We start from the raw sequence: 25,132 nt of genomic DNA, 5'->3' as shown, positions 1-25,132 counted from the left end.
TGTGACCAAATTGTCAGTAACTTGTTGTTAATCGCAAAAGTGCTACATAAACTTATTGTATGCGTAGGTAATAAAAAAACATTCCTTGCCCATCTTGTCATGATCCTCTACGTGGAAGAAAACTTCCATACGTCCAATTCACAAGCACTCTACAAATTGCGCTTCAAGCATCGGCCAAGCGTACAACATGCTGCTTTACTCGAGCAGAAAAAGATGGCAAACGAATACCTTTTCATGCAATTAAAATTAAATATCAACATTAGAATGGTTCAAACAATCGTTTTTACTCCACACCGCTCATTCGATTCTAGATCAAATTCTGAGTGTCTTCCCAAAATTTGAGCTCATTTGGATGAACACTGAGACTGCAGAAGGCCTTCAAAGTTTGTGTGGGAATTGCAAGCAATTCATTCAATCGGTTATAAAGTTTGCCCATGTGCTCTTGAGGGTTAGAGCTATGAATAATTTTTAAATAACAAACCATGTCATTAAACTAATATTCAATAACAAACCAAGCCCTGCAACTTGTCTAGGGATCATTACTTTTTAACATGTGTCATCGCAAACAATTGAAAAGAATAGCTTGAGACAACTGATTCTGTTATGATAGCATATTATGGTCTTCATCAGGTGTCCATAGTTATCCATATAATAAATAAAAAAAGCCGAGGTATATTAACTCATCATGGTATGTGATTGTAACAGCCTTGCTATTTTATTCTGGTCGGGTAGAGTCTCTGCTAGATTGAGAAGAAAGCTCCATACACTATGGAATGAATTCCAGTATGTTGCACCGTCAAGCATACAAAACCGGGGTACAAACACATAAGTATGTATGTTACGATATGGAGCTGCAATGTTTCGGGTTTGTTCTAGGTTCCGAAAAAAGGCAACGAATGCACGGCGACGGCAAATGTAATGCTTGTCGACAGGCTGAAACAAAAAAGGCAACTCCTCCGTGAAACAATAGCTTGCTGAATTTTGCATAAAAGCTCGAGAGCATCTCCTGAAATATGCAACGGTATGGATTTTCCCGTGCTGTGAAAAGTTTTCATCCTCCAGTCTCATATGTTGCCGGCTGCGTCGCTTGTTAGACTGGCTATTCAGTTGAGAACGATTAAATGTAGCCAAAGCCAGCCAGCCAACTGATTGCCATGTTATGTCCTACTAGGTATCCTAAAGGTTTGCCGAGCCTATATGGGTGTGGGCGGTAAGTGCTTTTTCATCTTTCATGCGTTTCAGAAGGTTAGATAAAGTCAAGTCTGCAATTACGTGCGTTCATTCTGATGATGGTTAAGGTAATACAGGGGGTAATGTTCCATATGGAACCGATGGGTTGAAATGGCCCAAGTAGTAAAAAACGCAGTGAACGCGAAAAAATCTAAAGACAGAGGTCTAAAGTTTAAAAGGTCGAAAACGACCGAAAGAATTGAAAGTTAGAACTTTTTTTCGATCTTCTGTTGGAAATTATCCCTTCTTTGAGAACATATTTCCGATCTTTTGTTCCTTTATTTTTGTTCTTGGATCTTTTATCTTTCAACCTTCTGTCCTTTGACCTTTTGTCTTTCGACTTTTTGTCGTTCGACCTCATGTTTTTCGACCTTTTATTATATATTCAATTAATGTTCTTATTTGAACCAATAATACCTATCATAATTCCTTCTACATACCAATTTCCCAACCCTTTCTAACGCCTGCTACCTCTCTCTTTATTTTGCAGCACTAGAACTCCGTTCTGGATGAACGATGTTCACACTGTCCAAGCTGCCCAATGCTGAAGATGATTCATCGCCCGACAGTAACAACGGTAGTAGTAACAACAGCAACCACAGTGTTACCACTAGTAGCGCTGTTTCCGGTAGTGATTCGTCCACTTTCGGTGCCTCTGCGGAATCTTCGGTTTCCGCTGTTACCGCATCCGGTCCCACCGCGTGGAATCTCGAGCTTGACTTACAAATGATCGAGGAAGACATGCAAGTGATCGACACAATCGATCAAAGCTACTGGAACGGGAAATTCGTTCCTCCTCCTCCACGGCCTCCGTTTCTAGAGGAATCAATCGCTCCGGATGGACTGACCACGTGCGATCTGTGCAGCTGGGCCTGGCAGGACAAAGGGACGTTATCACTGGATGGAGCGATAAGTATGTTAAAATCGATTCAATGGGCAATTGGATTGCTAATTGATTGATTAGAGGAAATTTTCTCCCCTGCAGATACCAAGGAGTTCAGTTGGACGTTCACGCTGGTCGTAGTTTCTCTCACATCGGCAGTCCTGGGTGCCATAATAATGATAGTATTTCTTAGGTGTAAGAGGTAAGCAAGTCATTGACGTCAATAGCCAGGACGATCTAACTGTGCTAAGAATGCTATAACTTGGTGACTTTCTAATATTTTAGGATAGAATTTTCTTTAAAATCAAGGAGATTAGCTAACAAGTGCAGGGTGCCCTTTGCATCCTCCGCATTTTTGTGGCAGTAAAAATAATGGCTTTTTTCGTTGTTTATTTTTATAAATTTACTTATCTTAAACGGTCTCTACTGATACCAGGTACGCATATATCACTATTCATACTACAGTCATCTCTCCCTTACTCGATATTCTGTATCTCGATATTTCCCCTAACGCGATGGAATGCGCGGTCCCTTCAATCTAGCATGCTTTGATACCTCTGTAACTCGATACCTCTCTAACTCGATGTTCCCTAACTCGATGCTATCTGTTTCAAATTCCCAAGTAACTTTACCTCTCTAACTCGATATTTTCATGAAATGTTCCAAATGTCCTCCAAACGTTAATAAATTTCATGAATTTGATTATTATGATTAAATTGATAGTAAAATTAAGGTTTACAGCCAATTTCTGGGTGCTAAAAGTTTTAATTTTTGCAGATTGGTTTAAAAAAGTGTCACATAGGTAAATGTGGTAAAATTGTTTTGTTATTCACGTAAAAATAACTATTCAGAATGTATTTTGTCAAAATAATAAAAAAATGAAATTTTGAAAAATATGTGTCCTGTATCTCGATACCTCCCTAACTCGATGGTCCCTTTAATATCGAGTAAAGGAGAGTTAACTGTAATACATTCAAGTTTTGACTTCAGAGTTTTTCTGAGACCTTAAAGAAAGAAACTCTGAAATATATTAATCGTCTATTGGGCAACAATAGACTTACAATGTTCGAATATCACAGTAAATGGATTTTTGAAATATTGGGAGGCACTATGAATAGCAACAGTTATAGGCCACTCTATAAGCACAACCAGAAAATACTGTAGAAGTGTAAAACATGTAGTTCATGAAAACCTTACTCCCATAGCAATTTAAATGGCATATATTCTACAATAATACAGTACTGACCCGATTTAGTCAGCCCTCGATTTTGTCAGCCTATTTTGAAATATATAAATAAATTGTCTTCGTCATGGTTTACCACGTTTACATTAATACTGATGATGATGTTCGATGTCATGCACGCATGGGCGTAGCCAGGGTGGGCAATGGCAATACATCCTTCCCTCTGTACGATAGAACAATTTTACTACGGGGAGTAATATTGTGTTTGAATTCTTCAAAGATTGTCTTCCAGCACCGAGTAGACGACAAACGAATTTCATAAGATATCGAGTAAGTAAATCGTGCTTCATTACTTAGCAACCTGACAATTATTGATTAATGTTGAAAAAAACGAAAACGCAGCCAAGTTCACGAAAAAGAAACTAAGTTGTGTAGGTTCATTCTAAAATTCCTCCAAGAATTTCTCTTAAGGTTAAGATGCATCGAAACCAAACCTCAAATTTTGAAGAGCGCAAATCTAGAGAACCAGTCAACCGTTTGTGCTGGAAATTTAACTCACTGGTTACTTGCTGGTGATGACCAATCGTTCAATTTTTCGGCGCGAATGGTTGTTCTCTAGATTCGTGCTCTTGAAAATTCGAGGTTTGACTTCGATGCATCTTCATCTTGATACTACTCCAAAAATTATTGTATGGAATCCTGATGAAACTTTTTCTCAAACATATTCAGGTAATAATTTAATGAATTGTTCCAGAAATATACTGGGTACATTGAAGAGATTTTTCCAAGAATTCGTTTATGATTAAATTTCTTCATGCATTCCCTCTTGAACTCGTCCAGAAACTGCATCCGAAATTTCTATAAAGTAATTTGAATTTTTAAGGAATTACTTTAATTACTTCAACTTCTTGTTACATTCTTTTGGGGGTTTCTCCAGTAATATCTCGAAAAATTCCTTTAAAATTTGCTTCTAATGTTTGATTGGGATTTCACCTTGAATAATTTCATAAGCTCTTTAAGGGTATAATCAAACTTACTTTTTGTTCAAACTTTCTTATTCCTCATGGAGTTTGGCCTAGGACTCTGAAATTATCTTTAGATAATTTCAAAATTCCTCTCAAAACTGTAATAAAGATTCCTTCAGAAATTCCGCTCATTTCACTTCTGATTTTTTTTTTTTTGCAAAATTGCTAAGATTATTGAAGGATTCTTACAGGAATCATCTAACGAGATTTTTCCTTAATTCGACCAGGAATGTCACTAAGATCTTATTCAAGCATTTAATCGAATGTCATTATCCCTTAGAACACAAAAAAAAAACGGAAACTAAAGAAAGTTTCTAAAAGTATTGCTTTTTGGATTTTCTGTAAAAAAATTTACAAATATATTAGGTCAAATTTTTTATGAAATGCACGTAAAATTTCTTAAATAATTCTATAAAAAATCTGTAAAAATACGCTTCTGGATGAATTTCAAAATATTTGTTTTAAAAATTTATATAGAAATCTCCAGTTGAAATATTCTATGAACTAAACTTAAAGGAATTCCAAGAAGAGCTTTGATTTTTCCAAGGCTTTTGGTGTTCTAACATATATTCTTAGTAATTCAACGATCATGAAAAGCTAACCCAGTAAGCACACCATCGTTTATGAAAAGATATAAGAGTACAAATGTGGAGGCGATATACGTACATCTTGCATTCAGCCATATGGCGCATGTACGTATATCGCCTCCACATTTGTACTCTTATGCGCTATTGTATACGAGTTTGTGTTTACTGGGAAGATTCAGGTGGATCCGGTTATCGGAGAAACTATATTTTAGCGCCAGCCGTTCAAAGTTTGTATGGGATTTACTATGGGAAAACTTACTTTTGCAAATAAAAATCGCCAGAGGCCGCCCATTGACCTCTATAAAAATTCTGAACACAGATCTCGATAGGTAGTTCTACGATGAACAACATTGCCGAAGACCGCAAAGCAATCCGATGCTTGCGCGGCTGGCGCTAAAATATAGTTTCTCCGATCGAGCTGAAATTTTGCACAGTTGTTATGGGACCTAAATGCAATCCAAAAAGTGGACTGGAGCGAGAATCTAAATTTTTCATATAACCGTGTCCCAGGCTAGTGCTCATGTATGATTAGTGGGATAAAATTAGAAAATTTGTGTTTGACAACATAGGTTGTAAACTTCCGAACTCTTTGTTAGTGGTTAAATTTGTTGTGAAATCACGCGTATCGAAAAAAAGGGTAAATATGATTATGCCAATGGAAAATAGTTCAATAATTAATTGATTATGATCAGGCCAGGCATGGGAAAAGTCATTCATTCACGTTCTTCTTCATGAATCCGTTCGGTGCGTTGTTAGGCTCCCACTGTTCATTCGCAGTCGCATGATTCCTCTCCTAATGGAACACTACGACTCTAAATACAGATTAACTACCGAAAGAATGAGCACAGCGAATGACTAACGCAAAAAGAAATGAATCAAAGCGATCGTAGTTCACGTGTTTGTTTTGGATCACAGGATTGTCGCTCAAACATTCACTAGTGATTCAATTCTTGGTTCGCAACTGAATGCGAAATTGCATTCATTCTTTCGATCCATAGCATTGCTGTTTGATACCGTATGTTGTGCAGCTGATGATGCGTTACATACAAAGGTAGTAGAGATGGTCGGGTTCGGGTTTGAAAATTTTATTTCGTTTAGTTTTGGGAGCAGGTCGGATTTGAAAGGCTAAAAATTAATATCGGGTACCGTCAAACGGGGCTTCTTTTGAAATTATTTTCACATTCTCTAACTTTGAGGATTTATAACTCTCAGAATTATGGATAGATGTTGATAATTTTTGCCTATAATTAAGTTGTATATGTACGTAACAAATGTGCAAAATATGAGGCAAATCCATCAAGAAATAACAACACTGCTTGAATAGCGAAAAAAGTGTGTCCTTCAAGACAAAAAAAGGGGCTACTTTGGACATTTTCACAATTTGCTAATGAAATGATTTTTCCTTATAGCTTTCAAACTGATTCAATAGATTGTCGTCCACTGTGATGTTTTGGAACGTTTTTCATTAATAAACTTAATGTAGAAAATTGCAAAGCTAGAATCAATTACGCATACATAACAAATTTCAACGAAACATGCCATTAACTATTCTTAGTTTGCAGTACAAACTTAAATTTTCAACTTCCTCTTAAATGGAACTACCAGTTACGAATGCTCGATTTTCAAGTTGACATAAACGAACGACGTAACTACTAGGTACTGCGAAGAAAAATGAGTTATGTACAATAACTCTTTTTTTCTATTCTTACTGTTATATGAACGATATGTTGAAGGATCACATTAATGCTGGTAACAAATTTAATACCAGTAAGTAATTTTCATTAAAAACACAATTTATGAAGTAAAGTTTAGCAAGATCGTAAAGAAGTAAGTTTGCTTTTGTAATATGCTTTTAGCTTCTTAGTAGTTTAGAGCTGGCTTAAGAGTAGTTTAATTTAAGCATTTGAAGGATGCAACTGTTCTGTACTACAAATTCATGTAAAATATGACGAAAAATAGTTTTTTAGAGATTATGCTGTGAATTTGACATTGGTACGTACTGAAATATGTGTGTTATATGTCTATTCACTTTTACAAACATTGATTTTATTTATTTTTTATGTTGTAAAATACACAAACCAAAACATTATAATAAAATAAAAGTCGCTAAAATAAGACCTTTGATCAATTATTTTAGTAAATCAACAATTTAAAGTAAAACAAATCACAAGATTTTTATGAACCATGACGGTTTGATAGTTTTGTGATGCTCCCAATAAGTTTCCTCGACATGGGTAAAATTCAAACAATGTTTGTGTAGCCAATGTTTTATACCTTGTGAATATTTATTCGGGCTTTTTTGAAATGTTTTCTTGTTTATTCTGTTATTGTTGATGTTGTTCCAAGAAAAAATCATGCCTAGTGGTAGAGCAAATATTGGTTAATAAAAGTGCTGAAGATACAAAACTGCTCAGATTAATATTTACGCTGCTAATAAATACAAAAGATGAGTGTCCAAAGTAGCCCCTGGAATCAAAAGTAGCCCCGTCCGACGGTACCTTGAATACCGTCTTGTTGATTGCTGTTTGTTGCTATTTTGCTTTATAGGCCTTTTCATGTGACAGGTCCATCTATGCATTTGTTTACATCGGTGGAGGACCGGTGCTAACACGGAGCTGTCATTTCCATAGAAGAACTGTCAGAGAGCTTCCCGATCAGCTGATTTAAAACGTCTTGTGAATAGGCCTATTAAATGATTTCGAAGGCTGCGGTGGAACTTTGACAGCTGCCGTAGTACTCTGCGGCTATCGCAAACGGGAAAATTTTCTTAACAACTGTAATATGCACCCCCCTTACGTATGTAATTTATGCACAATGCCTTGTTAATTATCCACCCCCATCCAGCAACAAGAAGCTGGACATATTCCACAGGAAGAGTCGTTTTAGTTTATTTTGTTTGCATCGGTCAGATGCCAGCACAAAGCGCGACCAACAAAAGTTCGCGGCAAACAATCCTACAAACGTTTCCGATAGAATCACGGAGAATGAAAGATTGCATTCACTTGTGATTGTTTTGAGATTCATTCGCAGCGTGACTCATATTGATGTGAATGAATTAACAAATGAACACACACATCAGAGAGTGTTAGTTAATTTTTCTTGTCTGCGTTTTATCTCTCTCTTCGGGATGAACGCGCGACTCTTTCTATGTAGTGTTGCTGTGATCGGGCTTCACAGGTAACACACGTTGGCTCAGGAATGTAAAATGAATGTAATGTGAAACGATTTTCCCATGCCTGGATCAGGCATTGCAGAATTCGCTCTCATTTGAGAATGAAGCACGATCAAAGCAAGCAAAGAAAAACATCCGATCTGTTGCAGTCCACGATCGTCTTTGTATCGCAAGGTGTAACAAGTCTGATAAATGGAAGCAGCGAGCGAGAGCCCCAAAGAGAGAGCGATGATAAAATCCATTTTTCTCGCTTGTTTACCGTTGGGGATAGGTCTTTTTCTTTACTGGCACGATAAACAATCCACAAACTTCCAATAGCAATAGTTTCCCCCAGGCTTGGAGCATGTTTAGAGGGGTTTCATCATGCACTACTATCCCCCCAATCTGATCAAAGTTGCAGCAGTATACGATAAACAGTCTCTCATAATGTGCAGCATGTTATGATAGTTACAGAAAGCGATACGTGAGAGATTCTCTCAATTTTCTCAGGATTCAATCCCTGATTATGATCTAATTTGTGGGTTGGAAAATTGAATTTTGGACGTAAACAAACGTTTTCAGTGACATTTCTCGCCTTCTTCCCCAGCGACCTCTATGATGGTGGCGCATTACATTTTCCTATAGCTAAACCCCGTCCTCCAAATCGTAAACCTAGCGTTTCTTAACAAATCCCATCTAAAAGCGGGGTTGGGTATTCGAAGGCGAAAGACAGCAATCTACAAAGAAATCATTGCCAGTACTATGGACCGTTGCACGGGTTCACTATTTGACGTTTTAGCGGTGCCGTGTTATTTATGTGACCATAGCAACCAGTGAATTCGGCACCGCTCAAACGTCAAATTAGTGAACACGTGCATCGGTTCATAGGCCTATTCATAAGATGTTCCAAATCAACTGATCGGGAAGCTCTTTGACAATTCTTCTATGGAAATGACAGCCTCGTGTCCTCCACTGGAGTAAACAAATGCATAGACAGACCTATCACATGAAAAGGCTTATTGTAAATTCGGTCAATAAAATTAAAATGCGGTCAAATGCAATTCACCGAAGTTTGATTTTTCTCGGAATATGTGCGAGATACCCTACTTCGGAAGAAGGCCGCATTAGAGCGCACCCGGACGCGAATCGAATGCACTTCTTCCGAAGTTATGTCTCTCGCATAGATTTTAAGAGAAATCCAACTTCGGTGAGAAACTGTTTCTAACTTTTTACCGCGCCGACAATATTGCAGTAGGAAGCGATGTGGAGTACAGTGGGGATTTGCTCGTTAAAGGTTTCACAGTATTCGCAATACCCCAATACCCCGAAATCCATTTCCCTGAATGTCATTAACCCGAATGCCATTACCCCGAACAACCCATAACCCCGAATGACATTACCCCGAATTCCAATATCATGGGGAAATTTTATCAATGTCATCATATCAATAAAATTGTGAATACGGTGAGATAGCCTCCCCATCAAAGATTGATAACAAAATGATAAGAAATTTTGTTAGCTACCTGGATATCATCATTTGATAACTGATTTTGTTATCATCTTGGCTAAATTTAAAAAAAATGAGAACACAAATTTGTTCCCCAGATAACAAAGTAACAATAAACTCTGTTATCACTGAATTCAAGTTGATAACTAAACGCGAATCATCATATCTGTCCTAAATAATGGTCATAAATTACATTTTTTTTTTGGAGAGATGAGTGTTTTGGCTTAAACTTACGCAACAAACAATTTTACAAAATTTTGTGTGATGAAAAGTCTACTTTGTGTTAATAAGCACGCTTTATAAAAATGTTGTAGAACAGATGTTTGATAACATATTTTTTATCAACCTGCTATCAACCAGGGAAGTTAAGGAAATTTCCTGTACGAAAAGAACCTGGAGTTTTGTTTGAAAATGACACGCTAAAAAATCCATTTAAGACGGCAAATAATTTGTGTTAGATTTTTTTTTTCTCGTGATGTATGGACGGGCATAATTACTAAATATCTTAAGACAAAAGTTCATTAACATTAGAAATCCCCTTTTTTAATCGACTCTTAATTATGAAAATCTGTTTTATTCAGTGTAGAAATCTAAAAAAAAAAATATTGAAATCTGTGAGGGTGCTGTCAGCTCGGAATTTGGCGCGAAATGCGTCAAATCGTAATCAACACCTAAAACATATCAACAGCACCTCGGGGCCTTCCTTAGCCGAGTGGTTAGAGTCCGCGGCTATAAAGCAAAGCCACGTTGAAGGTGTCTGGGTTCGATTCCCGGTCGGTCCAGGATCTTTTCGTAATGCAAATTTCCTTGACTTCCCTGGGCATAGAGTATCATCGTACCTGCCACACGATATACGAATGCAAAAATGGCAAATTTGGCAAAGAAAGCTTTCAGTTAATAACTGTGGAAGTGCTCATAAGAACACTAAGCTGAGAAGCAAGCTCTGTCCCAGTGATGACGTAATGTCAAGAAGAAGAAGCACCTCGAAATACCTAATGAGACAGATATGCTCCCACCACAACTAGATTTTTTGATTGCATTCTAAGAGTTTTCCGGTAATTAAAAAAAATCAAAGAATTATCATTAACCGAATGACTGAATGACAGATGCTTTATTCCAATATATTTAAATGTGAGACAAACTTCTTATCTCACGCTTAGCCTTCAACTTGTTTTTATTTTTATTTTTTTTTAAAGGCGATGAAATTTTGTTATTTATGCATTTGTTTTACTGGTAATGACAGTTCACAGGTATGTTTATTTTTTCAAATCTACTGGTTACAAAAAACACAGCTTCGAAGAAACTAATAACACCACTGAAACCCACCGAGTGTTAATGTGAACCAAACAAATTTATTGTTCCATAGTTGTAGAACGTGTAGCGTTAAATCAAAATAAAATAGTTCGAAAGCCTTACAGTTTCTGGCTCTGTGGGGAGGGTTCGAATGGAATACAACTTTTCTTCGTTGTGTAGGTGCACACCATGTGCATTCTGTGTATTGGTAATAGTGTCACCCTTAGCCTCGTATATCGGCTAACCGGCGCGCATGATGTCGACTTGCTGTCGTTAAACAAATTTTGTAGCTTGTTTACCGCGCACGATGAAAGAGTACCGCGATGTAATTGTAAAGTTTTTTTGCGAGAGGTGAGTGACCTAGTGACGTATTCCGGTGATTGAAATCCAACGGGTTGAAGCGGACTTTCATTTATACCACCATCCGTCGGTACCAGGAGACGGGCTCGGCCAAGTACCGTGTGAGATCCGGGCGTCCACATTCGACGAGCAGCCATCAAGGTGATGAGGGAGCGGGATCGCCGAAACATTAATCGCTCGATCCAGAAGACCGCTGCTGAACTGGATGTGTCGATCAGGACTGCTCATTAGTGTGGGACAAAATTTAAATTCTCGCTCCAGTCCACTTTTTAGATTGCATTTAGGTCCCATAACAACTGTGCAAAATTTCAGCTCGATCGGAGAAACTATATTTTAGCGCCAGCCGTTCAAAGTTTGTATGGGATTTACTATGGGAAAACTTACTTTTGCAAAGAAAAATCTCCAGAGGTCGCCCATTGACATCTATAAAAATTCTGAACACAGAAATCGATAGGTATTTTTACGATAAAGAATATTGTCGAAGACCGCGAAACAATTCGACACTTGTGAAAAAAGTTATTCAATGAAAACCTATTGGCAAGGCAACGTTGATTAACACGTAAAGGAATAACAATAATAACAAAATCGGACAAAATTTCCGAATAGTCTATGCTTAATAACTTTTTTCACAAGCAACAGATAGCTTTGCGGTCTTCGGCAATGTTGTTCATCGTAGAAATACCTATCGAGATCTGTGTTCAGAATTTTTATAGAGGTCAATGGGCGTCCTATGGAGATTTTTCTTTGCAAAAGTAAGTTTTCCCATAGTAAATCCCATACAAACTTTGAACGGCTGGCGCTAAAATATAGTTTCTCCGAACGAGCTGAAATTTTGCACAGTTGTTATGGGACCTAAATTCAATCCAAAAAGTGGACTGGAGCAAGAATCTAAATTTTTTATATAACCGTGTCCCAGGCTACTGCTCATACCATCATGACGAAAGACCTAGGATACAAGCCGTACAAGAAATGCTGGACAGGAGGCTGGACAGAGCCAAACTGATACTTTCGCGGCATGAGAGGAGTGGGAAGCTCCCTTTGGTGTTTATCGAGAAAACCGTGAAAATCAACGCAGCGTATTATAAAACCGAGCTTCTTAAGATGGTTGTGGCCCCGGCACTTTAGGACCTCTACGGGAGAGATCATTGCGTCTTTCAACTGGACAGTGCACCGCAGTGTGGGCCGCGAATGTTGTCCAAGCGGGATGTCGAGAGAATTTGACTGATTTTCTCGATAAGACTTTGTGGCCTCTCAGCTCCCGGACCTCAATTCCCTGGACTTTTATGTATAGTTGTACATGCTGGCCAAACAGAGCGAACATCAAGTGAACACTAAGGGCCAATTTAATAAGCTCATTTCCAAGATCTGAGACAAGATGCCGATGGAACAGACACGTGCCGCGCGCGATTAATTTGGGAAACGTCTCAAGCTCGTCATAAAGCTGAGGGTGCTCCCAGCTAATATGCCCTAAAGATTCTCAATAAACTTTACTTCAATAGAAATTGACTTAGAAAAAAATATCTTGTATTTGCATTTTTTAACACATTTTAAAAGTGTATTCGAACTTATTGAACATCCTGTAAGGGACATTTTGAACGATTTTGAGCTAAGTTGACTAATAAAAAATACTGTTTTCAAGCATTTCAATGCTATTTATAGCTGATTTTTCTGCCAAACACAAAAAATAACATAATTCGCAGAAGATTGGCTTGTTTCAAGCTCCTATACAATTTGTTTGAAATTGATAATTACTGAAAAAAAACTTCAAACTCGATTTTCTCAATCTAGGTTTTCTTACGCACACCGCCTCGCTTCAAGTTTTCCTCAGTTGTGTTTGAGGATCTGTAAATAGCATAAAATCTATTTCGCAAACTTACCCCGAAGCAATTTGTTTAGTGACTGTTCAGGATTTGAGGTATAAACCCACAGGGGGCTGTCCTTTAATTACGTACGTTAAGACTTATAGAGGGAGGGCAGATTCGACATTTCTAAGGTGCCATGCACATTTTGATTTTAATTTTCATACAAAAAATCTTATAATGGAAGGAGGGGGTTGTCTAACAACCACCAACATTGTCTTATGTAATTAAAGGACGGTTCTCAAGTACAGTCACCCCACAGTTATGAATAGCACACATATATGGATCAGAGTTGGATTAAAACGGGAGTATCACCATAAATCAATACAGCATCACAATCAATTAAAATATGCTTAAGCATATTTTTTCCGCCCGTAGGAAATAAAATGTCAGTCGTATTCCCAGAAGCGTTGATTCATAACTGTGAGCATTTAAAACCATACCACAGTCATGAATCAAAGATAAGACGATTCCAAAACAAACGCCAAAACGTATGCTTGCACTAGCACACCATTCGATTACTTGTCAGATAAATTGCTGTTATAGAGTTTTGATCAGGGCAGGAAAGCGTCTACGTAAGCAGAAGGTGTCGCGCGACTTTCACATAGATGCCTCCCTCACTGCCATCGGACGGCTAGACAATGACAGAGATTTTCTTCAAATTCTCCTTCATTTTTCCGTCACTACGACCTGTGACAAAATCGCAAACGTAACTATTTTTAGTTCATTATTTGGTATAATTGTTTTTTATATCACTGGAATCAAGGAATGATACCCACTGAACGTTTAAAATATATTAACTTCCCGAAATTCTCCAAAATAAGATATAAATTTCGTGAGAGCTGTCATTGCGACTTGATGAAGTGAGCACATGAAATGTAGCTTCGACTAGCGACAGTGAGAAGACTCGTTTCGTCGGTGTCGCAAACCGGTCATGATACTAACAGCCCTGGTTTTGATCCATAATATGAGCCGTTTTGATCCATAATAGGGATCTTCCTCTCCCTCTGATCCACATCTGTGGGGTGGACATCGTTTGAAATTTCTATCGAAGTCGACACTTTTTCGTAAACAATTGCAAATTTTGAGGTGTATTCTCAAAAACAACTATATTCGGCAGTACCCGAGAGGTTATTTTGTTTTATACAGCGTCACCATGTTTTTTAATCTTATTTTGTTCTGAAAAATGATCCTTAATTGATCCATAACTGTGGGGTGACTGTACATTTTTGACCTTATAATGAAAAATTATATTTTGAATATCTATGATCAATTAAAAACATGAATGATAAAAATTTGCAAAATGAAGCTGAATAGTTTCGAAATATAACAAAAAAGCTACTGAAATACTGGCTGCCAGAAAAAAGGAGGAAAGATGCAGAGTGGGGAGACACCATACGCTTGTTAGGTCAACTAATTCCCTTGATTTTGAAAAGAAAGAATGAGGTTACCAACAGCTTTAGCTTTTTATTAATTTTATGTCAACATGTTAAAGCATTTTTAGCAAAGTATGATCGTCTTGGGTATTTACGTGTTTAACACAAGTGTAACGATAATCCATTCCAGGGTACGAGCCAACCAGAACGGGCTGAGAACATTGTGTTTCGATTCAAGCAGTACAAAAGACACTGCAGGGCTCAACTTTGACAACCAAACGTCGAAGAATTCCACAAACGGATCCTGTAGTCCCCGAAGTACAAATTCGGGTCTTTGGACATGGTTCAGCAGTCGAAAGAATCTGACAACTCCGGATCAGTTGGTCAACTCTCACACACTGCCAGTAGAGAACCACTACACTCACATGGACGATAACAATTACAATCCTGTTCAAATCGACGAGGCTTCGTATGCCGAAGTTGGCAACGAAATGGGACCATCTGAGACTAACTCTTACAAGTCGAGCTCCGTGCATCACGTAAGTTGAAATTGAATAATTCTCCCAAGCAATCAAATAACACTCAAATTCATTCTGCGTGCTAATATAGTGCTACTATAGATCTGACATGTCTAAAAGGGGAATTAGCGGGCTAGTGTTTACGTGGGCAATACGTTATCCTGAAGCTAATTCCCACTCTTCTATTTCCACAGGGAGGCGACAATGATATTCTTATCATGAATTGTCCATTGCCAGCGATCCCGACGGGGACCCATAGTGGAGGTGCCAGCGGTTCAGGCAGTGCTTATTACTCGGGGCTGCTCAACAGTGCCAACATGCCTGGCGACGAAGACGAAGACGAACGGCCTTACGAAATCGTCGACCTGAAGGAAATGTCTTCGCCACACAAAAGTCATAATGTACAAAGTCATTTTCTGAACGAGACCAACAATTTGCTGACGATCGAGAAGCATTCCGAAGGTCTACCGGAGGGAACAATTTCTGCATCTGATTATGTATAAATTATGATTGGTTATTTGAAAGCTCAGAATCCAACGAGTCTGAATAGCTTTAACTTAAAAAAGATATGTAAAAATATTTGTTCAACTTGGTTAGAGCAACGACAAAGTCTTATAAAATTAATTTCTTCTTTTGTGTATACTTTTTCCTTAGATGTGTGTATTTATTGAAAAGACTACTTAAAAAGTAAATTACGCTAAATTATTCATGCATTTCATCATTTCCGCAAACAAAATTCAGAGCTTAAACAATGCAAACAGGTTGAAAACGTGAAAGCAATCGACTATAAATAAGTCTGAGCAAAGCAATATTCCGTCACAAAAGCAAATGCCCAACAAAAATCCCCCGTCCCATTCCGTACTTGTAGAATTGTGTGATCCTTTAGCCTAGAAAGCCTTAGAAAGCCTCCACGAGTAGCGAAAGTAGAACAAATTGTATTTAAATGTGAAACATTTTGATATTATATTCTTTACGAGGAAACAGCGAGGTCGAACCGAGCAAAAACGTAGCAAACAAATGCAAAATTAAGGTAGAAGTTTTACAAGTTTTTACAATAAATGGAAAACTAGTCGTAAGCGATGATCGAACGTATTTTGCAACCCCATCGACAGTTATGGCTCAGCCTAGGGTTAACAATCATCAAAGAAAAGATGCGTAACATAGTAAAATAAAACAAAATCCGGATATGCCGTAGAACGCGTCGATAGGGTCATTAGTATTGCACACATTCTCATATACACTGAAAATAAATGAAATTTCCAACTAACTCGAAAGCTGTTTTTTTTTTGGTCACTGGAATATCGGTAAGCATCAACCACTGCAGAGTGGCATTATATTCCCTTCTCCATTCCTCTCTAATCAAATTTTTGTTTTCGATCTAAATATCATCCTAAACAGTGATTGCTTGTTTTATAAACGTTCAACGCTCCATCATCGTAATCATCGTCATCATCAAAACTTCAAAAGCAGTTTTTCGGTTCAAACCTAAAAATTATTCGATGAAAATGTGTTCACTGTGTTTCGGTTGGAGAATAGAATACAGTGAACATATTTTCCTGTAAATGTTCTTGATTTTGAACGAAAAAACTGTTTTTCAAAATTTTGAAATCAATGACGGATCCTGCCCTCTACACTTTACACCAAACAGATGCATTCGTGTCAGAATAAAAATAAAAGAACAGTGGTGGGAATGGTAATAGTAGTAGGCCTGAATTTCGCGAAAATCACGTGGCTCTTCCCAGTAAAATAGCTCAAAAACGTGAATCTCATCAAGTAACCTATGTTGGGGCAAGATTTTTTCAAATCATTAGTGTCATTGAAGGCTCTCAATGCGGGAAATGCACTGCCGTTATACGCATAATTGTCCCATGTTACTTTTTGTGCATTTTGACTTTTTCATCAAACAGTTTATTTTTACGTATAGTTTCAGAAAACACCCACCAAAAATTAACTTTGTTCGGAAACTCAATGAAAAGCAAGCCAAGCCATTTTGTCCCATTGTTGAATTTCCACGCATAACTGTCCCACTACTGTATATCTACGCATAAATGTCACACTATACAATTCGCTGCGTTGAACTCGAGCAAAATATTCAGTAGGCAGTTTTGAATTACCTGGTGTTTGGGAAAATTGTTTTGAACATCTTTTTATGTTGGCTTTACATCCCATGTGGAACACAACCCGTTTTATGTGTTTGAATTATCGGGATGCATTCATCATTCATGCGAGCCTGACGTCAAATTTGATTGAAATTTTCAATATCAAAATATTATTTCCCATCCGTTTTTCAATGAATTTCAGTTGAATTTTCAGGGTCAATCACAAAATTCTTCTAGTTTTTGGAACCGCGGTCATCGATTAGAAATTTATCGTTATTTCGGATTCATCACGGGAAGTACTGAAATAATCCCACTTGAAGAATCAGTAACCACTTTAATTTCGAGTGGCTGGCTTGCGACAAACCAACTTCATGATTTAGCAAACGAAGTCTAAATAAAAATAGTTTTACCGACATTGGTCACTGGATTTTTCCGAATACCGGTTCACTGGTGGAAGTGGCCATTATATTGGCGAATCTGAAACCGGGCTTGCGACATATCAATGTCAAAGGTGAATCAAATCAAGTTTTAAGGTGGTTCAAATGTATTTGAATGACTTGACCACATGTCGGATTGTTCAGAATTCCCGGTTCTCTGGGGGAAATGGCCACTAAACTGTCGGTTCTGAAACCTAACTGGCAACATTAAACTTCATAAATTCCCAAATCAAGGCTAAAGAAGTGTAACTCAAAGGTTCTTAGATGACTTGATAACATGCCAGGTTGTTTTGGATACCCTGTTCCCCAGAGAAATGGGCTATTATATTGGCGGTTCTGAGACATGCGACATGACATAAATTTGCAAATCAAGTCAAAGAAGAATAGTTCAAGAGGTTTTAGATGATCTGACCACATACTGGGTTATAACGGATAACTGGTTCTTCGGTGCAAGTGGCAAATATGTTGGCGGTTCTTAAACTTAATTTGTGATGTATCAAATATCATGATTTTGCAAACCAAATCCAAAGAAATGTCAAATCGTGTGATGATTTGTATCGTGAATTTTGAGTTAAATATTAATTCCGCAGAATAACCTTGAATTCGCAGATGAGTTTCTGTCAAGCCTGTAGCTGGAAGAGTCGATATAGGAATTCATTACATCTTATAAACTCTCTAACTTAAAGGGCCCACATAGCCGTAGCGGTAAACGCGCAGCTATTCAGTAAGACCAAGCTGAGGGTCGTGGGTTCGAATCCCACCGGTCGAGGATCTTTTCGGGTTGGAAATTTGCTTGACTTCTCAGGGCATAGAGTATCTTCGTACCTGCCACACGATATACGCTTGCAAAAATGGTCATTGGCATAGTAAGCTCTCAGTTAATAACTGTGGAAGTGCTCATAAGAACACTAAGCTGAGAAGCAGGCTCTGTCCCAGTGGAGACGTTACGCCAGAAAGAAGAAGAAGAAACTCTCTAACTTACACATCCACTCTTTCTATCACTAACTCATACATTTTCTCATTATCACACATACAGAAAACTTTGCTTTCCATCCCATACTATAAGATCGTATTTCTTCACTTCCCCACACGTGGCTCCGTTTGGCACATGTCACTTGAGCCTTCATTAGATGCCTTAACATAGTCCTGAGGTTATACGTCCTCTACATTCGGTACAATATATACGTAAGAACGGTCATCTACAGCAGTATGCTTAGCACATACAGTGGCCCAATTTCATATTCGTACAGGATACTGTTTTCACATCAAGTAAGTAAAAAACTATTAAATAATGTATTGAGTTTAAAATACTTTATCCACATTGGAGGTAATAGGTGTCATATATTGTTTGCTAATCACAAAATGTTTCCATTTACATTCATCTTTGGATTAGTGGAATAGTATTGAACTTATATCTAAAATTCACCCAATTCCATATTCGTACACCTGCCAAAATTCAAACGTACAACTTTCAAAACTAAATTTAAAAGCTCTGTTTGATTGCTGAAGTGCTTTAATATGATTTTCAGATGTAATTAAGCACATTTGGACAGTTTATTAGCGTACATATATGGCATTTAGGTAAAATTATTAGTAATGCCAGTTTTCTAATGATTTTTGCTATGAAATCCAATAATTCAAACAAAAGCGGTCATTTTTGTCATTGGATTCAGTCTATTAATTATACTCGTGAGCTCTGATAGATATTTAGTTGAAATGTATACAGCTTACAGAAATTATAAACAGTTTTTATCCCTTTTGAGTTCAGAAAATTGTTGTGCCATAACTTCAAAACTCTTCTAAAATGATATTTCCTATCAATGTAAACCAAATTTTCATTCCAAACAACAGGTAAAGGGTAATTTTGAACTGGTCTGTAAAAAGAATTTGAACTACGAACTTCGTTTTACAATAAAGTACCCTAAACTACGCTGTACATACCTCCACATGATTGATGTTATCGCAATATTCAATTATCTATGAATTAATATTCAAATAATATATACAAAAACACCCTATTTTGCAATTTTTTGACTTTATAACAAAAATATAAAATAACTGGAATGAGCAGACAGCATTGATATACTTTTTACTAGAATATATCCTGTAGTTTTCATCATTTTAATAAACGTTTGTGTTGTGGTTACGGCAATAATATTTATTCTATAAATCTCTATAACCATGTTTGGTAGTAAAATGTAAATTAAAAATAATAATTACACAATGTTTTGATAGGAACAATAACTATGGATTATGTATATCCATTTAGGAGTCAAACTGAGAGAAATTGACTAAAATTTTTGGTTTTGGATTTGTTATAAATGTTATATTACCTAAGATCCAAAAGTACAAGTTGTCGATGTCCACTCCTAGCTACTCTAAAACTGATTGAAATTTTTTGAAACTTGTGCAATATTCGCTATAATCATTCTTAAGGAAGTGATAATGAAAAAAATGTAAGTTATTGTAAAACTTACCGAATATTTTAGCAAAAAAACATGTAGAAATTGGTATTTTTCTTAAATTTACTTTAGTTTCAAATATGCCGGCTTATAAATTTTTCAAATGTACTCTACTACATCTGAACAACACAACAAAGAACTTAAGCAATCATCTAGTCCATTGAAAGTTAGTTTTGAATGTTGTATATTTCTTTTTTGTTAGGTGTACGAATATGGAATTGAGTCAATTATAGACACAAACTCAATACATTTCCATTATTCCAAAGATTTAAGGCGAAGTAGGCCGTCATTGAAATTTGTACGCGTCGTTGATGATTGTTGCTAATTCAATATAAGCTATCAAGACTGAGTTTTATCACTTTGAAATGCAAGCTGAAAAGTAATCATTGATGCCAAAACGAATGACGGGCTACTTAGCCTTAAGCAAATGAATACAGTTTGTCATTGCCAAACAATAGATGATACCTATACCTTTCGTTATTGATGAAGTATATCGAAGTCCATGCACCATTTAATAGTTTTATACCAACTTGATATGAAAACAGTGCCTCGTACGAAAATGAAATTGAGTCACTGTAATTGGTCACTACTTTCAGTGGGACTGTTATGCGTAGAAATTGACCAAAAACCTCGTATTTCTAGGCATAACAGACCCACTTTGAATTTCGTAGCTAAATTTTCTTTATTCCCATAATCCAAACTCTTGATTCTAATGAACACACTATTCTTTATACTATTGTAATGATTTTAATTTAATTTACCACACACCTGGTCAATACGAGGCCTAAATGTGTGAAAATCTTTAAACGCGTTTTTCTCGATTGCATATTTTGCGTATAACGGCAGTGCAGCGGGAAATAGAACAGTTTTCTACAGTAATTTTGGTTTAGCAACGGGTGATTTACAATTTTTGGCAATTTCTCATCGTAATAGACTGTTTTTCATCACGCCAATCTGTCATGAAACGGCCTACTGTCCTGCACTGATGTATGCAGTGCATCAATAGTCATTACCTAACTAAAACCAGTGCTGTTATGATTCATTACGCAACGCTTTCTCATTACGCAACTGTTTTGATTGAACTATTTGAGAAAACTATTTTTATTTCTTTAAAAAAAAATCCATGCGGAAATAAAACATAAATCACAAATCGGTTCACGAATAAAAAAGTTACAGCACTTTAAAGTGCTCTTGGGTTATATTGAGAAAAACACGTTTAAGATGACTCACCCTAATTACCAACACTTGTACATAAAGAATCAAAATATATTTATGAACTATTATTTCTACAACCACACAAGCACCTGATAAGAACGAATAAATATAGCCACGACCAATCATCAATTGTTTTACTTTGCAAGACGCGCTCCTATCAGTCTGAAATTGCCGATCACCGTTGATCGTACGCTATGCTGCAAAACGTTAGCACCTCCTTGGCTGGATTTGTCCGTGCAAATAATGGCTTACGGTATATCAGCGATCGTAATTGCATCATCCGTAGAGAAGATCAGTTGTCCAAGGGCAAAGTGAAGTTGATCTCTGGCGGTGGAAGTGGCCACGAGCCCGCCCACAATGGCTACGTCGGAAAAGGAATGCTGGACGCGGCCGTTTGCGGAGATGTGTTCTGTTCACCGTCGGCTACATCGATCGTAGATTGTCTTCGGATGGTGGCCGATCCAGATGATAGTGTGCTGTTCATCGTTAACAACTACACCGGTGATCGGTTGAATTTTGGGCTGGCAGTAGAACGAGCTCGATCGCAGTACGGATACAAACGCTTGCAGATATTGCTCAACGATGATGACTGCTCGATCATGGAATCGATGACAAGGAAGTCCGTTGGAAAGCGAGGACTAGCTGGGTGCGTTTTACTGATCAAAATGTTAGGAGCGATGGCTGAGCTGGGTTCGGCGATGGATGAAATAGTTGAGTTTGGAGAGAGGCTATTGCGAGAAGGCTTCATTGCAACGTTTGGGTTTACATTTGACGTGATCGACGGGAAACTGCATAATGTTGAATTGGGTAAAGGACTCCACGGTGAACCAGGCGTGTACAAAATGGGTCAATGTAATGGATTTGACTCAGTTATTTACTTCGCTTTGGATAGGATAGCTGCAAAAATTGCTCCCTACAGCGACAACGATGTAGCCGTTCTAGTGAACAATCTTGGAGGAACATCGGAGTTTACTTTGGGTGTTTTTCTGAGCACACTATTGCCTATGTTGGCGAATGATTACAACGTGAAACGCGTGTATGTAGGAAACTTTTTTACTTCCTTAAATCAATCCGGTCTGTCGATAACTTTGCTCAATCTCAAGTACTCCGATAAAATTCTGCAATACTTGAACTACGAGGTACAAGTTGCATCAACATTGTTTGGAGGACCTCCGTCGTACGATCTACCCCCTTCAGAAGCGTTCAACTTCGATGACCTTGAGAAATACCAAATGAATGGCAATACTGGCGAGTTCAAGTTATCCTTTGATGAGTCTGCTCAGTCCATTATCAAGAGTATTTTGAAGAATATTGGAGGTACGTTGCTCAATAATCGCGAGTTACTCAATACCTATGATGGAGAATGTGGAGACGGTGATACAGGAAACACCATAGCCAATGGAGCGACCGCTTTGCTTGTCAACCTCGAATCAACCCTAGATGTGTGTTATCCAGCAAAAATGTTCCAAGAATTAAGCAAAATCATGCAAATGAACATTGGCGGCACTTCTGGAGCAATCTACAGCCTTTTCTTGCACGCCGCTTTTAATGCGTTTCTAGAAGCAGACGACGATCCAAAGATCACCATCAAGCATTGGTTATGGGCTCTGACCTACGGAAACTCAGCAATTATGCAGTACGCCCAAACAGAAATAGGCGATCGTACCATGCTTGACCCTTTGAAAAGAGGAGAAGATGATCTTCGACGAGCAATTCTGCAGAACCTCTCAACAGTACGGTGTGTCGAAAAATTTGCCACAGCATGTGAAATTGAAGCCAAAGCCACGCGAAAAATGATTCCAAAGTCGGGAAGAGCCTCTTATTGCGCAACCCAGTCAGGGAGGGGGGATTTCGAGCACCCGGATCCAGGAGCACATGCCGTTGCTTTGTGGGCCAGGGCATTGGCCGCGGCTTACAAAGAAAATTATGTTGAATAGAAAAGTTTAATCGACAAAAAAATATTCATTAATCACCATTAGTCTCATCATCTTATCTGTAACTAAATGCAAATAAAATATTTTTTAGCAAAATCACACTTTATTTTGAATTACCTATCTACAAGCACACTTCTTCTTTTTCTTCTTGGCATTAACGTCCTCACTGGGACAGAGCCTGCTTCTCAGCTTAGTGATCTTATGAGCACTTCCACAGTTATTAACTGAGAGCTTTCTTTGCCAAAGTTGCCATTTTCGCATTCGTATATCTTGTGGCAGGTACAATTATACTCTATGCCCAGGGAAGTCAAGGAAATTTCTATTACGAAAAGATCCTGGACCGACCGGGATTCGAACCCAGACACCTTCAGCATGGCTTTGCTTTGTAGCCGCGGACTCTAACCACTCGGCTAAGGAAGGCCCATCTACAAGCACACATTGGCGTGAATAAGGGCGTAAATAAGGCAGGGAATGCCTACCTTAAGATTGGCTTCCTTAAAATTGTTGAAAGGAAGTGACTGCATGTTGTATATAATTGTTTTAAATTGCTCGATGATCAACACACAAAGGCATATGGTGTTTCAAAATGTATCATACTGTCAAACTCTGGTTTGACCTTTATGTCGTGGGAACCGGGCATGAAAACGAGCGATAATAAACGCAGACGATTAAAACTACAACTATTTTTATTAGCCGTTTGGTTTCACGCGTTACAAGTCTTTTGATTCTTTTTCAACTGACGTTTCCTCGACACTCCAACCAGATGATAAGGTGACCAACGAAATGAGTCTCCACAATGTTCTCGATGTTGACGACACTCACCGAAACACATCTCAGAATTGGCCGAGGTCGTTTGATCCATTTGTAGTCTTATTGTTCATTAGAAAACCAAGCCTTTTAACTTGTGCATGACCCTTTTGGCCAATTGGCACAGCAAAGGGGCTGTAACTTTTTAGAACACAGGTTCCCAAACTCTTTAGATACACGAACTACCAAAGAATAACAATAGATATTGTTTTTTTTTTTCAAAACAAGGCCGTAGTTTATCATTTATGTCAGTTTGTGCATCCACTCTGCTTTAGTGAGAATAGTTGTTTTGGGGGCTATTTTATAAGTCGAGTCGACCAAAGTGACTCGACTGGAGTCACTGTCGACCAAAAATTTCACTCGCCACGGCTTTGTCACTCGAGTTTTTCGACAGTTGTCACTTTAAGTGACTGGATTACTATGGGAGTCGACGGGTGACATCTGAAATATGCATGCTTACTTTGATCGACAGTGACCACATATGAGTCACTTGGATCTGCTCGATTTACAAAATAGACCCCTTTATCTTCTCCTAATCAAATATAGAGGGCCTTATTTTATAAGTCGAGCCGATCAAAATGACTCGACTGAAGTCACTGTCGTCCGAAATATATTTGCCCGACTCGGCTCTGTCACTCGAGTTTTTCGATAATAGGGTCCTAAAGCCCTGTCCCAATTTTAGTGCCAAACGCTTAAGTTTAAGCCAAAAACACATGTTTACTCAATTTTCAAATGTTTTCCGTTGGTTTAAGCCCAAAAAACATTTTTTTAGATTTTGTCACATCCTTTGGCCTAAACTCAAATTTTGGGTGTATTTTGTTTTCCGTCTCCCTTACGAAATGTCAGATAGGAACAACCCCAGTGGTCGAACTAAAACCCCTGTGGTGTTTTTGTCGACTAAGCGAACGTCAAACATGATCTTAAGTGTCAAAGTTCATTTATGGACCAAATTTTTAAATTAAAGTTTAAACATGATATAGCCATTATTTGAGCGGGAAAAATTGCTAAAGTAGTTACAGTAACATGCTTTTTCGTGTTATTAAATAAAAACAAGATTTCATTAAAAATTTTAGGACCCAATTGTCACTCTATGTGACTGCATTACTATGACAGTCGACGGTTGACATCTGCCTGCTTACTTTGATCGACAGTGATTACAGACGAGCAGTCTTCAAAATTGCCTTTGCATTGCGTTGCTTTGATTCA

General features: G+C 37.8%; 2 protein-coding genes across 4 annotated transcripts in view; both read left to right on the top strand.

The window, feature by feature from the left end:
* LOC5577463 overlaps positions 1-16,246 on the top strand; it is a 162,193-nt gene extending 145,947 nt beyond the window's left edge. For 2 of the 3 annotated variants that reach the window (XM_021843410.1, XM_021843409.1), the window contains 4 exons: positions 1,721-2,143; positions 2,195-2,315; positions 14,645-14,993; positions 15,167-16,246. In XM_021843410.1, the coding sequence (XP_021699102.1) occupies positions 1,747-2,143; positions 2,195-2,315; positions 14,645-14,993; positions 15,167-15,475 (1,176 nt within the window). In that variant the 5' untranslated portion in view covers positions 1,721-1,746 and the 3' untranslated portion in view covers positions 15,476-16,246. The remainder of the gene's footprint in view (positions 1-1,720; positions 2,144-2,194; positions 2,316-14,644; positions 14,994-15,166) is intronic. The other variant, XM_021843411.1, reaches the window with a different exon arrangement.
* Positions 16,247-21,379: 5,133 nt separating this feature from the next.
* LOC5577462 (triokinase/FMN cyclase) lies at positions 21,380-23,122 on the top strand. The gene has a single exon (XM_001663335.2). The coding sequence runs from the start codon at positions 21,380-21,382 to the stop codon at positions 23,120-23,122; it is 1,743 nt and encodes a 580-aa protein (XP_001663385.2).
* The last annotated feature ends 2,010 nt before the right edge of the window (positions 23,123-25,132 follow it).

The sequence above is a fragment of the Aedes aegypti genome, chromosome 2, assembly GCF_002204515.2.
Source record: "Aedes aegypti strain LVP_AGWG chromosome 2, AaegL5.0 Primary Assembly, whole genome shotgun sequence".
Classification (NCBI taxonomy): domain Eukaryota; kingdom Metazoa; phylum Arthropoda; class Insecta; order Diptera; family Culicidae; genus Aedes; species Aedes aegypti.
Note: the sequence above shows the minus strand (reverse complement) of the source record. Positions and strands in the feature narration are given on the sequence as shown.

Coding starts and splice junctions, on each gene's coding strand:
- LOC5577462 (XM_001663335.2), top strand. CDS start 21,380: ATGCTGCAAAACGTTAGCACCTCCTTGGCTGGATTTGTCCGTGCAAAT.